This window comes from Corvus hawaiiensis, chromosome 4 (assembly GCF_020740725.1).
Source record: "Corvus hawaiiensis isolate bCorHaw1 chromosome 4, bCorHaw1.pri.cur, whole genome shotgun sequence".
Lineage (NCBI taxonomy): Eukaryota > Metazoa > Chordata > Aves > Passeriformes > Corvidae > Corvus > Corvus hawaiiensis.
In genome coordinates, this window is record NC_063216.1 from 32,724,493 (window position 1) to 32,741,953 (window position 17,461).

The 17,461-nt window shown below is 39.4% G+C and overlaps 1 protein-coding gene across 8 annotated transcripts in view; it reads left to right on the forward strand.

Moving 5' to 3' along the window:
• The first annotated feature begins 5,733 nt into the window (after positions 1 to 5,733).
• ANKS1B (ankyrin repeat and sterile alpha motif domain containing 1B) overlaps positions 5,734 to 17,461 on the forward strand; it is a 413,919-nt gene continuing 402,191 nt past the window's right edge. For 2 of the 8 annotated variants that reach the window (XM_048302479.1, XM_048302484.1), the window contains exon 1: positions 5,736 to 6,217. In XM_048302479.1, the coding sequence (XP_048158436.1) occupies positions 6,084 to 6,217 (134 nt within the window). In that variant the 5' untranslated portion in view covers positions 5,736 to 6,083. Of the gene's footprint in view, positions 6,218 to 17,461 lie in introns of all 8 variants that reach the window. The other 6 variants (XM_048302477.1, XM_048302478.1, XM_048302483.1 and 3 more) reach the window with 5 other exon arrangements.

A 17,461-nucleotide genomic window follows, 5' to 3' on the forward strand; every position in this document is an offset into this window, starting at 1 on the left:
GTTAGCTATCTGCATCATTTGTGTTAAGAAAAAGCACCGAAGCTAAAACTTGCAAGGATTTGGTAAATTAAAGCTAGTAAGAGAATCAGTGGAAAACTGTATATTTGACAATGCTATATTGAGAAAAAAAGAATGCTGTGTCTGTTTGGTTCCATGTTAATTCCCACTGAAACATTAATAAAAAATTTGGTTTTGTCATATATTTCTCCTTTTAAATATTTCTCCTATTTTTCCTAGTTGTACACCTCTTACCGCCCAGCTCTCCGTCTGACAGGTACTCCTTTTAAATACATATAGACAGTTTTGAGCCTTCCCAGATCATTACCTAAATATACTCTATTTTGTTCCGTGTGCACCATTCATTTCCACTAACCATGCTCTCTTTTGGACCCAATGAGGTCTGAAGTGATGTTGCACAACAGCACAGTTGAAATTTCAAATACATTCTGCCTTGTTGGTCATCACCATGTGTAAGCACAAACATAAACATACCTAAAGAATGTATGACGTATGAGTGTTTGCTCAACTATTTATATTAATTCTGAGGAGTGATTTACCACTATGTATTCATGTAGGATAGTTACTATTAGTGGAGACAAAACCAGAACAGACCCTGGCAGAACACTTCTAGCTATGCTATTGCTTTACAGTGCACCAGTCCCCTTGTGGTGCTTTCCTCGATATTACTGATGGAGAGCAAGGATAACACTTGCACACAATTCTACCAGCTGTCTGTACTTGCAGTTGCAGTCCCTCGTTACTTGCATGTTTTGGCTGAGACTTCTCTATGATCCTTCTTTCAGGCAGTCAAAATCTGATGTGTTGGCAATGTTGTACATATCCTCAAGGGAAGATGAGAAGGGGGAAATATTTTATAGTCCGAAAGAGGTTACAATGTATCAAAGGTAGGAACAAGTTGTTTTTTATGCAATAAGCTGTGCATTAAACAGTACAGGCAAAGCTTTAATATTGTACTGTATCTGTCAGCACACACTGGATTGGGGCATCTAATCAGCATGCTGCTCTCACTAACTTGTATCCACGTTTGATTGTGCATTTCTCTCTAATGCATTAAAAATAGTCTCAGGCATATTTTGATAGCACACTGATGTAAACCTAACACAGAGCAGAAGGATTGGATGAATAATCATACTGCTAATCCCACCTGCTGTCACACAAGAAATACATGTAAAGAAATGTATAGATATATCAGTTAACCTTAGCATCTGCCATGAGAGCAAAATCACAATTGCACTGGAAATGGCACGGCAGACAGATTTGACTTTCTGTCAGTACTATCCCATCCCCATATTCTGGAGGTTCAGCTCTCCAGCGCTGACACAACCTGCAGCCTGTGTGTACTCGACACTTTCCAGCAGCGGGACATTTCAGCCCTGTGGGGAATGCAGCACACTTCCCATGATACATTCAGATGACTCTGTAGATTAATGGCTGCGAGACAGAATCACGGTTTAATTTCTTGCTCTTCTTTAATGTGTTCAGAGCCCCGTAAGAATGATGTGGTGGGATCACTGCAAATGCTGAGACAGTGTCTTGCTGTTGTGCAACATCACTAAGGGACTGGTTTTCCATTCTTTTCCCCTGCAAATTTCCAACATGCTTGAAAGGAAGTAAGTGTTTATAGAAAATGGGATCTAGTCAGAATTGTATGGTCAGAGATAGGATTGATGCGGGTAAGCTGTCAAACATGGCTTTTTCCTCACGTGTTACCTCAGCTTTTGCTTAATTGGGTGAATCCGAGAATCCATGCAGTCTTTTAAAACCACAGCACTCTTCATGTTTTTATATCCCTCATGAGTTAGTTTTAGTACCTTCAGTTTCTATAATTTTCTTTTACAGTGGGGGAGAATGCAAGTCCTTTTGCATATTTCAGTGGTGAGAGCTAAACTAAGCATCATGTGAGTATTATGGTGTGTCCCAGTTATCTAAACCAAGGACATGTCCACTGTGCCATCCACCTGCTGAGCCTATCCCTGAGGAGGGCCTTCAGAGGAGGGCTGACCTGCATCTGGGTTTCACCTTGGCAGGGAACCAGGACATGCTGGGCATTCACGCCTGGCCTCAAGGGCTCATGGCTTGAGACTCAGTTTCTTTTTTTTTGCTATAGGTATACACTTTAAAGAGCAAAAGACAATATCAAGACTGAAAAACACTTGCCACCCAGATGCATGAAAAATACTACTTTTTCTTGGGCAGCCTTCACAAAAACTAGAATAATAATCAGGCCTATTTAATGCTAATTCATTTTCTGCTGTCAAAAAGAACTGATGGTTTATTCTAGCATTTTGTGCTCTCTCTCAGAATATCCCTCAGAATCTGTAATCGAGATCTTAGGCCTTCCTTATAGATATATGTGAGAGAATTGATAACACATAGTCCTGAAATATGATGTTAATATGTTTGCTATTCTACACAATTATTTTTTAATATCACAGATTTAGTGTTTTCTTCAAAACCTACAACTCAGTTTTTCATACTCCCTTCCATGCTTCTGCTTGAAAGTAGAGAGGGGAATGGAATGCACCCATTTAATTTGCCTTTAAGTCAGGGAGGCTGCAGGAGGAAGAAATGAAGAAGTTGTCACCCTGATATGAGAACAAAGCTCAGTGATAGTTGCATTGTAAAAACATTTAGGAAACTCCCTGCTTTTTACAATCACTCCCAGTTCTTTCAAATGACAAACCAGTTAAAGAATTTCTAGGTAGGCTAAGTGCTCCCTCTGGTATTTTAGAAAATGGAAGAAAACAGAAGGTAAAGCATATGTTGTGTTAAGAGAAATTTTGAGATTGAAGGTGTGATGCCACTTAAGACACTGACAGCTGCAGTGGTCACAACTTAAAATGTCTTCACAAATACTAAAATCATAGAATCAGAAGTCTGCTGTGATATGGAACATCACTGCTCAAAAAGCATACAACGTTTTGAAAGATCACTTTGCTGTTTTACAAATTATTTTTCTCTTCTGTAACTACTGCGAATTATAAAGCAATGTTTCTACTTTCTATGTCTAATTCACCTATTTATCATAACTACAACTTTTAACACTCCACAGTGTTGTCCTGATGTTACCAGGAGCAAAAACAGTAAGATTTAAAAATAGAAAGGAGTCCACTTAATCTAATGAATGGGTTTGGCCACTTAGATTCAACTCAGTCTAGATACTTTGTTTTTCTAGCTACAGTCCACTGTCGATTTAATCTCTGGAAACAGACCAGCTCATGTTCTCAATTCTTCCTTTCAGTACCCCTTAGAATTTATCCATGTTTAACCCTTCCATTAACTAGTGCTGCTTTTATTCCTTTTATCTTTGCAAATTGATAGAATTACTCTGTTCTGCCCTATTTGTTAATGAAACGAAATCTACTTGGCCTTCACAGGGTTTTTTTGGGACTAGGCTGATGGGTTTACTGGGGTTTTGAGGCTTGCTACATTCATAAAATCTTTCTGAATTTGCTGGCTACTGCATGCATCTGCTCCATTGATATTTCTATCCTGATTATCCATATTGCTCCTCAACAGCTTTCTGGACGATCATTTCAATTAAAGCACAGTCTTGAGATTTTATTTTCCCTTGAAGATTTATGTAACGTTTATACTGAGTCATATTTGCCATCTGCTGATCCAACCACATAAACAATACAAATTCTTAAAAACCTGAGATTTTCCTTAGTATCTGCTTCTAATCTAATTTTTCACAAATGTGCAGGTTTATGCACACACTCCTGCCTTATGATTAGCTCTTCACCAAATACTGGCACCTCTTCAGAGGCTCTCAGCAAACTTGAAGAAATCTCTTCATGCAAAGCATGCAGAGGATACATGTGAGAAGGTGTTTATCAGGCAATGCATGTGATTGCATATAAAATCAAAAGCACAGCAGGAATACAGGGAAATTATGGCAACTTTAACAGAGGACATCAAGAATTCAGAAGGCAGGGGTGTTCTTAGTTTATGGCTAACTTCTTTGGCACCAGTTAACTCTCAAGTCGCTGGCAACAAGATACAACTTTTTAGTCCAGCTTTACATTACCATTTTCCACTGTGACTCTGCTGTGACTAAAGACTTAAACTATAAATCCTAATTCATGTGATTATACATTTATATATTCAAACCATAAGGAAACACTTCTGATCACAGAATCAGGCCTTAAAATTGCTATTTATATCAGACTCTTTCAATAAGAAAGGCTGTAGTTACAGAGTCCCTAATAATTTTATGCATGTGCTCAATTCTGTGTCCTGCTGACAGTATTGGAGAAGACATTATTTCACATCCTGAAAATGACAAACTATGTAAATTACATTCTTTAGCTAAAATATACTGTGTTGTTTCTGTGGACTACTTTATTGGAATGATAGGTCTCCATAAGAATTTATTATTTTCCTTTGTAAGAGAAAATCAGACCCCAGAATGAAATTTCTATCCATTTTTAAGAGATTAAAACTGCTTAATTAGCTAATAGAAACACAAAAACATCTGTAGAACTGTTACTGACAGGGACTAAAACAAATCAATTGTGAAATCAACAAGGATCTTTCCACTGCCTTACATGTACAATAGGTTTGGTGTACTAAACACTCTCTGAAAACACAACATTAGAATCCTGCCTAACACAATATTATTTTGCCATTGCTGCCATTGCTTCTTTTGAACACAATTCATAGGAGAGTGCCACTGATGTCAGTGGGGGAAATGGTGAGGGATCGTAAGTTATTTGCCTGTAGTCCTACCTAAACCAATTATTAAACTAGAACAGGAACACGGGGCTATAATTTGGTTCTCAAATATGCACAGTATCAAACGGCGCATTTGTCAAGGATGTACCTATGACTTGGCCAGCACTGAGTATTTTCAGCACTGCTTGAAAGAACCCAAAATCCAGAAGGAATGATTAATTTCAGTGCCTAGAAAAGTCATACAATTGAAAAGGTCTCTATAACAGAACCGGGAGCTCCAGAAGGGCTGACTGGATTTGATACCAAATATATTCCGTTATACCTCCTATCCTTGGGAACACTGAAAACCGCGATGCTGGCGTGCGGCAGGTGCCGCCCGCCCGATTCGTTCCTGACCTCCGCGGGCCCGGGTTTTCCCATCTGCCTGCACCGCTTCGCGCTCCGGGGCCGGCGGTGTCGGCGCGGGGCTCCTGCGCGTCCCTGGATGGGCAGGGATCCCTGCTCCAGCCCCCGCCTCGCACACACGCGCGCATTGTGCCACGGTCCCCTCGCCCCGCCCGCACCTGCTGACAATTCGCCCCGGGGGTGGGTGTATGTCCCTCAGCGCCCGCCGCAGGAGCCCGCCCTGCGCTCCCTGCGCTCCCGCGGCTCCTCGGCCCTCAGCCCCCGCGCCCCGGCACCCGGGCCCCCCCGGCCCCGTGCTCAGCGCGGGCAGGCGCCCCCGGCCCGGCGCTGCGCTGAGGCCGCTCGGAGCCGCCGCGGGGGCCGCGGCCGGCGCACCTGGCGGGGGGGCGGCGGGCGGTGCTGCTGGCACCGCAGTGGAGCGCGGGGCCGGGGAGCGCCGGGGCGGGCAGAGGGGGCACCGCGCCCGGGCAGCCACTGGGAGCGCGCCAGCCGCGTCTCCTCAGCAACGGGCCTGGCACGGCAGGGCTGCGCCTCCTCCCTCCTTCCTTCCATCCCTCCCTCCGCCCGTTCCTCCCCGCTTCCATCCGTCTGTCCGTCCGTCCGTGAGCGTCGTTGTCCCCGCCAGCCCGTCCGCCCACAGGGGCAGAGGCTGCCCGCTCCCCCCACCCCATCCTCCCGGCCGGGGCCGTGTGTGCATGGGAGTGGGGGGGGGGAGGTTCTTTATTGGCCTCGTCCTCCCTCTCTCCCTCCCTCCCCCCTTCTTCCACACTCCACCCAGAAATGATCCAGTGAAACTAGGAGGAGGTGATTCTCCTCCTCCCTCCTGCTGCTGCTCCTGCTGGTCTGGAAGGGACTGCAGGAATCTCTGCTGTGCTCTGCTCTGAGGCAGGGTCTGGGGAGGGGAGACCGTTCTGTGGAGGGAGGGGACCGCTGTGGCCCGGGGTGCAGCTCTTCCGTGAGGGGCTGCTTGGTTCCCGACCATGGGGAAGGACCAGGAACTACTGGAAGCCGCTCGCACTGGGAATGTGGCTCTGGTGGAGAAACTCCTCTCTGGGAGGAAAGGAGGGATCCTGGGCAGTGGATCTGGAGCTATTCCCTTATCCAGCTTATTGAGGTAGGGACATCGTTCCCCATCAAATGCTGGGGATATTAACCTCTTCTTCCCTATCATCATTATCATCGCCCCTCTCATCTTCATTTCCATTCCCGCATCCTTCATAGTAACAATAAAACCTTCACTCTCTCGCCAAGTAGAAGCATGCCAGGGTTTAAAGTCACAGGCAGTCATTTTATTAATATAGTGGTACTGAATTTCCTGCCTTCAATGCGTCTGCAGGGTCCTTGTTCATTCTTTTACTAGCTGTGGTGCAGAACTTATGTTTTGACTGCTAGGATAATATATACAATGTATTAATTACCCTTCCTTTGATATTTCCGTCTTCAAATTGCTACTTTAATCACAGATGGAAGTGTTTATCACAGACAAGGCATTGCATCGTGGAATTCTCTGTAAAAAGACATAGCTTCACCCCATACCCTCATCCATAGTTGCTACCCTTGCTTGCAGAAGAAATTAGGCATGCCATCGTAATAAGCCTACAAAACAAAGAAAGGGAATCTTTTTTGTGGGAGATCATCGAGGCAGAGGAGGTGTAAAACTTAGGGAACAGGTTAGGTAAGAGCAATATTACTTTCAAGGTACCTAGATTTAGTGGAGTGAAACTGGGTTGCTGGCCATGTTGGGTGAAAGGGCTTAACTTCAGTCATTAGTTGTATCTCCTGGGATCTACAGCATAGCTTTGATCGTAAGTTTCATCATGCTCTTAAGTCAGAGCATTGTCACAATCATTTATGACATTTGACTGTATTCAGAGCAGAGGAAGTCTGCAGCACAGTCCAGTGCTAGTGTCCAACACTAAACTAGGCATAGCAAAAGAAGACAAAATAAACTGAAACACTGTTGACCTAGAACTTGAATAAATTGGGGGTTTGGTTTGGTTTTTTGTTCCTTAAAGAAAGAGGAGGCCTGGCACAATGGAAATTGATTAAATGAAAATGTATTTGTGATTCTATTGCCAGTGCCTTCTTGTCAAGGTATTTTTATTATTTCAAAGCTCCCTATCAGGGAAAATTTAGTGTTAACTCTCCAAATTATACTGTTTAAACTCTATTATAAAATCTTGCTATTTTAAAGCTAGGTTTAGTGCTGTAAACAATAGCAGTTCAGGTATTTGTAGTTTACCAAAGTTCTATGCTATTGCACCATTGTTGAATTACTAACCCATTGACCAAAATCAAAACATACCATGTGATTGCTTTTTGTACTGTACTCAAATAGGCTGCTCAGGAAGAAGTGTGCCAGATAGCCAGTTGAATTTGAAATATGATACCCACTTTTCTGGGGTAAACTTACAGAAGTAAGTTCACTTCGGTGCAATGACTAGCCATTTATAATCTAGTGCTAATGCATGATTGGTGTAGTGGCTTTCTCCAGGGCTAGTGCCTGAGCTGTATTCTTGCACTGTTAATTTCATGTTGTATGTCGGAAGTTCTGTATAGCCAGAGGGGGATGTATTTGCTTGTGCTTGCCTTCCTTTATTTAACAGCACTGTTGTATGTTGTGTACACAGAACACGTGAACCATGTGTTTTGTATGTACAGATGGGTCAGCACAGTCCTTGTTTGTTACTCAGGATTGAAATATTTTAGGTTGTAAAGTCAACTGGCTTTTTTGTCCTGGAAGTGCACTTAGCTTAAAGAGAAGTAAAGCAGATGTTTAATTTATGGCATTTCTTACTAATGTTAACAAGAATGTCTATGGCTTCTGTAAACGCAACTTCAAAAATTAAGAGCAAACTTTCAGCTGTATGCTGCATCCAGCTGTATGATTAAATATTTCTAATTTAGAAAGAATTCAGTAATGGTTTGATGCGTAAATGTTCACAATCTAACACAGTATGGAACATAAGACTTTTTAGAGGGTTCAGCAGGATGCTCAAAGCAGAAACTACTATGCATTATACTAAATGTTTTTCAAGAAAGAATTGTATGTGACAGGTATTTTGACATAGCTTTTTTTTTTTCTGGAGATGTTCCATGACCTAACTGATGCCATTAATTATGGATTAAGTCCAGAATGACATGCAAGATTAAGGTTGGATCTGTCTTGGTACAGAAAACACGGAAACAAAATAAGGTACTGAGAGTCATATGAACATCTTGATCCTGTTTGGGAAATCAACGCTTACTGAAAATAGCAAAGTTGTAGAAGAGCCATAATTGTACAGTATAAAACTTTGAAATTGAGGGGGATCCAAAGATTTTTTAAATAGAAAATCTGTTGAAGAAGTTTACTAGTAGAGCTATATTCGTATTTTCGCATGCAGTTTATTAGAATAAAAACTTCTTTTGAAAGTTGTTTTTAAAAAAGCAACGGAGAAGAATATAGGGACATAATTTTCTTCATTTTAAATAATTTTTAGGAGTCATGTTTGACAGTATCTCCTGCTGTTTTATTGATCATAATTATTGCTCAGTTTCTAAAATGGTGCCCCAGGACTGTAGGTGTCCTGCTGTGGTGAGAAAGTCCATGTTGCTTGCTCTTTCTCCTTTTGGCAGTTCTGTTTCTAGCATTAGGCTGGAAAAGTCCAACTCTTTCAGGATGCAAATGGACTAATACTGTGCCTGATGCATTGGTCTAGGTAGTAGGAGTACATTTTCCCTTTGGATTTCTTCAAAGTGCTGGAGACGACTGCATTTATGTGGCTGAACTCTCTACAGCTAGACACCTTTTTTTGGTGGAAATTGGCTTTACAGTAATTATGTTCCCTGTGAATGAAATTTAATATTCATAAATTGACAAATACAAATTGATTATTATCTGAACCAATGAGCAAACTATCTGATCTCTGATGTCCTATTCACATTTTTATAACAGCTTTTTTTTTCCTTAACGGTTAATGTGTTTTATGGTACTTGGGGGGAAAATAGGGCAAACTTTTGTATGGTTATTCTAGAGCTGAACCTATTTGTTGATGCTAATTGCAAACTAAATTATTTAATTTTTAAAGGCCTGACTTCTAAGTCATTAAATTATGACAACAGTTCAGGAAAACAGCTCTGTTCTGGAAAGCTATTTAAGCACACATATAAATGTATGAATGAATTCCTGCGAGAATTTAAACATATGCTTAGAGTATGTGCAAAGTGCATAAAAATGATGTATGCTTAATTAAGACCTCATATGCACCCAGATATCTGTAATAGTTACTATATAATACCTCATGCCCAGATTTGTTTACCTAAAACAATGACAACAAATCAATGATGTTTGACTGTGTGGACTTTCTAACTCGTTTCAGTTCAGGAGAAGCGTCGGAAGGCTGCTCTGGGTCAGTTTGTGCCCCCTGCCTCAATCTCCATAGTTAGCTCTTTATTATAAAGATTGTGGCTGAACATAGTGAAGGGGAATTCCTCAGGTGAAAAGATCAGCATAAGGCATTGCAACATGCTAGAGCAAGTAACCTAACACCTGACATAATTTAATTGCTTAAACCTGGGTACTTATTGGTATTTTAGGTGCCCAGGTGTTTTCTGAATGGACTGATGGGCTTTGACAAAGAACCAGGAACTCTGGAGATACATCTAAATTCCAGGTGTGATACACTAGGATATCTAAAGCTGTGTTACATGTCTTGCCTATGGTCCCCAACCCAAAGCATTAGTGCAGAGCTGGGCTCTCTTCTTTTACTATGAAACAAGGCTATTTTGAGACGCCTCATAAAACATTCAAAGTTTAGAAGACTTAAGTCTAAACTTATTTTTTTCTGTTTCTTTGTGGATTCCACTGCCTGGAATTGTCACACATTAGTACATTAAATATGTTTCATATTAAAAAGAAAAGGTTTTTAAGTTTAGAATTAGGGATTTTTTTCCAGATTGCAAATAGAATTTTCACGTATTTTACACGATTTCACTGGCTCTTATATTATTCCAGTATAAACACAAAAACTTGAGTTTAGAAGACTTAAGTCTAAACTTATTTTTTTCTGTTTCTTTGTGGATTCCACTGCCTGGAATTGTCACACATTAGTACATTAAATATGTTTCATATTAAAAAGAAAAGGTTTTTAAGTTTAGAATTAGGGATTTTTTTCCAGATTGCAAATAGAATTTTCACGTATTTTACACGATTTCACTGGCTCTTATATTATTCCAGTATAAACACAAAAACTTGACAGTAAAATCCCACAGTCTCTCTAACACAATGTTTCATTTAATTTCTGTATCCCAAATCCTTAAATGCGTAAATGTTCACATTTTAAAGGATTTAACACATAGAAAGAGTAAAGTGTTTCTAACAAACCTGGTATTTTTAATTTACTTGATTATCTCTGTGTACAGAACATGTTTTAATTGACCAATCAGTTTTTCGTTGTTGGATAGAGACAGCCTTCGTTTCTTTCAAAGTGTTTTTAGGAAAAATAATTTTGAAGGTTTTAATGTATCTCAGAGACCTTATCACATTTTGCCACATGTAGTCATGTACATGCCTGTTTGTTCCATGTTACTAGCAAGAATGGAAGGTTTTGATTATATGCTAATTTTTATTCTTTTTAAACTGTACATGTTAAGAGCTTCGGATTTTTAATGGGACTGTGGGATTGAATATTAATTAATATGAACTGGCACGGAGTAGTAGGGAAGGTTGAATTGGCCCTTTTTTGCTCTTTGTTGGCTGCTGCCATTACACAGCATGAGAGGGCGGAGCAGCCTGCCTGGAGCTGGTTTCTTCCCCTTCCACACTTGGCACTGTGGCAGGGAATGGCTCCGTTCTTTGCTCAGCCTTACTTAGCGCAGCTACACCGTGTATAGGCCTGGCCCAAGTTATTTCTCCTCTAAAGTATAAGAAACACGGTAAGCAGATTGTCAGTCTGGGAGTTGCAATCTGTTTCCTCATCTGTTTCTCAGAGCAGTGTCTTGCTTGCAGCAAAGCCACAGTTTAGCCTGATGGCCTCAGTGCGTGCTGAAAACCACACAGATCCTCTTCTGTCCTTGTGCAGAGCCCTCTGATTCATTCAGCTTCCTTTGCAAAAACAGATCACACTTGGTAGGGCTTGTAGAGCAGGAAGTATTCAAAATGTTGAAATACTTTATGAAGCTTTAGTTAACAGTTTGAAAGTTTTTTCATGTTATAGTTTGAATAACAAATGGATCAACTTATCAACGAGAATAAGGGGACTACTTCTGTTTATCCTTACAACTAGCGTTGTTTAAAGTAAGGGGAGCTTTCTTAGGTTCTTTTATAGGGAGATTTTCTTATGTGAGGCTTGCAGTAGCAGAGTTCTGGGCTCACACAATTCCAAGGTATTTATTTCAGACAACCAGCACAGATAATAAAATGGAAAGTATTTATTACATAGTTCAATGGGGCATCCATTTAGTCTGTATTTATTTCTAATTTTAGTTATACTACTTTTAATTAACGAAGGGGTTTGTACCGATGGCCTAAGCAGAGACCGGCGTTCCCAGATTTCCAAATTACCTTCTTTATCCTGTTAGAGTAGGTAACCTAATTCTTTTGAGGACATATTTAATCTTTCTTCTTTTTGCCTTTCAGTATGGAATGCAAACTAATAATCAGGACAACAGTTAGTTTATGCTTTTTGGTATTAGTGATAGTTGATTGCTGCCTTGGCTTTGTTCGTTTGCCCTTTCAAATGTGTGAGCTTCTCTTAGCCTTCATTTTGTTATCTTCTACCCTTCTTAGACTTATTTTTGTTCTCACTTTTGGTAAATGCTTTCAATCAAAGTTCAGACAGCATTTTATCTATTGAATTCCTTAGATTTCTTTTCTAGTTTGAAATATTTACAATATATATAGGTAGCAATATAACAGTATCCAGGACATCTGGTAGATGGTTAAAGGCAAGTCAATTCACAAAGTCTGTGTAATAAATCTTCCCTAGGAGTTCAGCATGATCCTGGATTCAAGCTCTGTAGTTAAACTCCATGGATAAACTTCCCACTTCTCCTTACTCCAGAACTTGTTTCCTGAGTATTGGTCAAGTGTATGTTCTATTATTTTTCTAAAATATTAGACCAAATGCAAAAAATGACCAGCAAGAAGTACAGATTTGGTGTAAAATCTACCAAGGTCATTTTATATAACCATATATAGGATCAGGTAATGGTAACTGTACTGGGAGGACTGATGGAGTTCATGACAGAATCAGTCAGACTAGTAAGGGAAATTTGACAAACATGTTAAAAGGAGAAGGTAAGGAAAAACCTTCAGAATGTTGAAGTGTCTATAACTTAAAACAACACTTTTAAAATTCTTAGCCACTAGATGTCTAGTGTCTAACTCCACAGAGGACCCTATAAATTCATTGTGATCATCACTGTGTTTCCCCTCTTGTCCAACATCTATGATTTTAGTAGTTTGGTAACTCAACAGAATTAATGCTGCTTTATACATTTTTGAGATTGACATGATAGTACTGTTTTTAAGTAGTAATGTTATAGCAGAACTAAGAGGGGAAATAAATGAAGTAGAATGAAGATTGATGTTATCTGAAAGGTCTGAGGTCTGTATCTTGTGAGGGTTGGAAATGTTATGAAGAAAAAATACAGATGCTTTTAGGGCAGATGTTTCACAGTCACTGCAGTAGTGATCCAGGACATAGCCATGTTTCTGAAACTGTACAGGTAGATTATCTTATTTGCCTCAGTTTCTGTTTGTATGAGTATTCATGGATGAGCCATTAAGGATCTGCTTACAGCTCTAGCCCATTTTTAAAATTTTCTTGACAAAGACACTAGTTGAAGCATCCTATAAACTGCTTTAATTTATGCTACTGGTATATAATCTCTAAGGGACTGTGTAATGTAGAGTGTAGCTACAGTGCCTTTTCTTCAGCAAGCTTAGTGTGCTCACCTGGGGAGGTGATGGATACAAGAGTTCTGCAGCTGGAATTCTCTTCTGCCATGGAATTTCTCTGCTGGCCACTTCTAGTTAGAGTACACATTCTAATCCTATACTAATACTTCAAGATAAAATATATTGACAGCTTTTAATGTTAAATGTGTAAGGCATAGTAATTAGTGTTAATTTCTGTCTACTGATACGACATTTTCATGTATGTGGACCCTTTTGGGAAGTAGGGAATACCTTTTTTTGAACCTTCTAGACTTTATTGGAAGACTTTTTTTTTTTTTTTTTTATTACTTTTTCCTGATGACAGTATTTTCAGTATGATCACTTTGCATTAAGAAGTGATACAACAACTGTTCTGCACCTCAACATCTATGAATTTCTAATAATGTACAGGTATCTGCTCTAAGAAAGGTTCTGTGAGATTTAATTCCACAAGGTCGTGCTTTTATTATAATCATTTTACACTGTTTCCTATGTATTGCACATACATTTTCTAAAGAGAGAAAAAATGTTAAAAATGACATCTCAAGTGCAGTTTAGTTCTACTTTAAAACAGCCAGTGGCAGCTGTGTTTCTATAGGTGTTGATGTCAGTGCTAGATGTCTAAGTTCCTATCACAGCCAATGGAGATCTAGTCAATACAGTTAGGGGGCATAGAGCGCGACTGAGCTCACCCCAAAGTGGATATTGAATGGTTTTATTTCAAGATGAAACATGTCCCTAATTTAAATATTTTTGTAGGTAGCCTTTGAAGAACAGGGAAACATTTGTAATTGAAAGTATATGTAGAATATATAAAAATGACCACTTACATAGGTAGGTTGAAGCTAAATTTGGGTAGAATTGCTTTCCTTTTGTGTTTTATAGCTGGTTTGGATTAATTCAGAAGCAGTAGATAATAGGTACTGATCGATAATCAGTAGATTAGCTGGCCAAGAGGCAGAATTCTAGATGGTTGAAGTTAGAGATACATGATAATTACTTAAAATGCATGATTTTGTATCACATGAGGTTTATTGAAAATGCTCCAACTGTACAAGAAACAAATTAGAAAACATTAACTGGAGTTGAAACTAGTTAAGAGAGGAAAGGCAAAAGTAAATATGTTGACAAAAAGAAAATGTGGACTCAGTGCTTGGTGGGGCAGAAGACATAGTGACACAGCTCATGGAAAAGGCAAAGAATCATTGCCTTTTCCATGAGCTTTGGTTGTTTGGTGGTAAAGTTTGACTTACCAAAGTCATGAGCCTACTAGCAAGATTTGTGTGGCAATGGAACATGGCCCACAGCAGAGGAAGATCAGGGGAACATTTACATTCGAGGAACCAATATTACTGTGAGGCCACTGTTAATTTTTGGAGGATTGTGTCAAACATGGGAAGTTTCTGGTGATTGAAAAAGGAAAATGTCATGCCTGTGTTCAGGAAGAGCAAAAGGAAGGTTCTGGGGTCATCAGGTTCATCCTAAGTCCTAGAGATGGTTCCAGAGCATGTCCTCATGAATGCAATTTCTTCTCTCACAAAGGATAAGAACACAACTGAGAACAGCCAGCATGGACTTACTAAGCTTAAATCATGCCTGACCAACCTTAATTGCTTTCTACAGTGTGAAAACTGTGTCTGTGAACAAGGGGAAAAGCGTGGTGTTTTACCTCAGGGCAGTCTCAGTCAAAATTGTGAGCTATGAACTGAGTAAGAGGATGATAAGGTGGGTTGAAACTTGGCTGGACTGTGAGAGGGTGTGATCAACAGTCCAAAATCCAATTGCTTGTATCTACTAGAGGGTTTCCAAAGCATTCAAGGGCCAGTATTGATTGCAATGTATCAAGTATAGCAGGTTTGTAGATGACACCAAACTGGGGAGAAACCATTCATACGAAGAATTGCTGTAAGGAGGGACCTGGACAGGCTGGAGAAATGAGCTCATTGGAGCCTCTCAAAATTCAGGCAAAAATCTTATGTAGTCCTTCACAGGCTCTTGTGCTGGAGTTGGACAGTTTTTTGTGTTTTACTTCTTTTTCTGACATGTTAGTCATTACAAAACTGCAAATATCACATTTAGTCTTTGAGTTTACACATTAGTAACTTCTTTCTCCTGTAAGAATGGTGTGATTGGTGTGTGGATTTTCTCCTAATCCTTCATAGCCTGGACAAGAAATAGGTTAAGTTGTAAAGTATTCATGCTGTCACAGTATGAGGAGCGTCCAGGAGATAGATGCCTTTTAGAGAAAGTAAGAAAAAAGAAGGGTTTTATAAATCAGGATTGGGAATATTTTTTAGACGAGATATTTTCCCACTGCATGTTGCTTGAATTTTAAGCTTTTATGATATAACTTTCCAGTATCGTTTTTACTGGTAATTCTGAGAATTAACTCTTGAGTTTCGTGTCTTCCATCTTTATGTACTGATTTGTCAGAGTCATTGTTTTCTGTTTTTAGATGTCACTCGATATGAATAGTGAATCTCTATGTCTAGCTTATTTTTTGCAAATTAACCCCCCCAGCATAGTAATATTAGCAGTTTGACCCCAGAATCTCAATTAAGTCATTGGTAAGGTTTCTTAAAAACGTAATTTGCACTTATTTTTAGTTTTCAGTTTTCTCAAGTAATTATTTATTCACTTCCTTGTCCTTCTTGTCATCTGTGTAGTTAATTTGTCAAAATATGCTCCTAAGTGATTTGCAATCACTCTGCTTCCTGTTTTGTGCACATTTATTGCAGAGCAGTATCTTGCATAACCAAATGGTAGATCCGCCAGGGATCTTCTCACATAATGCGCACAAGCAAAGTTTCAGAGAACCAAATCTATCATTTGTGGAATTAAAGTATACAGCATGTAGTTTATGTATATGTTACCAATCTGTTGTTTGCCTGTCACAACAGTTAAATCTATCCCCTCTATTCCTCCTTTCACGTAGACTATGTAAGTCTTGATTTCAGACGGAGAGGAGTCTTGTCGTAAACAGAAGATGAAGCATCTAAAGGTATGGAATAGGTGTATGTTCTGGGTGAGAAGATGTGGGTAGAAGACAGGTGGAGACCTGACTCAAGGTATTTGGAGTGGTTTAGCAAGCAGACTGTGTGTAAAACTCTTGAGAAGGCTGGAATGCTAGAAATGATTTGTAAAAGAAATGGGTATAAAGATTGAAATTAGGAATGAGAACTGAGACTCGCCATGGTAGTTAGCAGTGCTGAGGAGAGTGAGAAAAAGTTTAGGAGATGAGCTACGAGGAACAGGACAGAATAAAGAAAAATTCATTCAGCAGAATAGAGAGAAAATGTACATGCACTGAAATACAGTTTTCATTCAAAGCTTGACATTTTCATATTTCCTTGCTATATTTGTGAAATGCATTTGCAAACTGTCTCCTTTTCTTTTAGTGCTAAAATAAATTGCTATAATAGTGGTTAATAAAGTGCCACCAGTCATGCCATTAGTATAAGTGGAAGAAGTAGTTGTGATAAATCATCTAGTAAAGTTTTGCCAGTATGACACTGCATGGTGAAATTTCAGGAGTTTTAGTTTGCTTTTTTTATGAATGATAAAAATAAGGTTGCCAGTGAAGTTTTTATGTATCCCACTGAATGCAGGAATTACATGGTTTTTTTAATGACACAATCTGTAGTCTTTTCCTCAGTTGCAGCCCAGGATAGACAGTGCTCATTAAATAAGCAGTTATTCAGCATTTTGAACTTACTATTCAGTGTTTAGCCCTGAGCCTCATGTTCTGCACACAATTCAAACTCTTCTCTAGGAGAAGAATGATTAATTTTTCTCCTGAGCCTTTTTTTTTGTTGGTGATGTTTGTCGTTATGGTGTCTGACTGCTTCACAACATTAATGAGTTTACTGTCCCTGTACTTCAGTGACTGGGTAGGGGTTTTAATATCTGCACTTAAAAATGCTGACTGAAGCACTCTTAGATTATGGTGAGAAGTATTTATTGAATTGGTGTTTCCATCTGGTGACTTCAGCGAGCTTGTTTTTCACAGTATTAATATAGTTAGTATAAAATTATAGGAGTGGATCTTCTTGGTCAGAATGAATATCTGTCCAGGAAAGTACTCTTCTCCAGTTTTGACTGGGAGTTAAGAGCCTGTTCTTAGAAGAATATAGTGGCAAAGCAAACGTGTAGTATGTAACAGTTTCTCCAGTGTGCTCTCACAGCTTTTAGCAATTTACAGCAGCTTTCTACGACAGATGTATTGTCTTTCCATTAAGTAGCTCCAGTGGATTTTTCTTTTTCAATTGGTCTTTGAAGCAATGCAAATTTTTAGCATTTATGGCATCTCACAGCAAGGGTTTCACATCTTAATGAAGTATTATGTGAAGAACATTCTCTATAAATTAAGTAGCATTTTGTATGTCCAAATGTATAAAGATCTGTTCAGATATATAGAGGTTTGTTTCTGGAGAACAG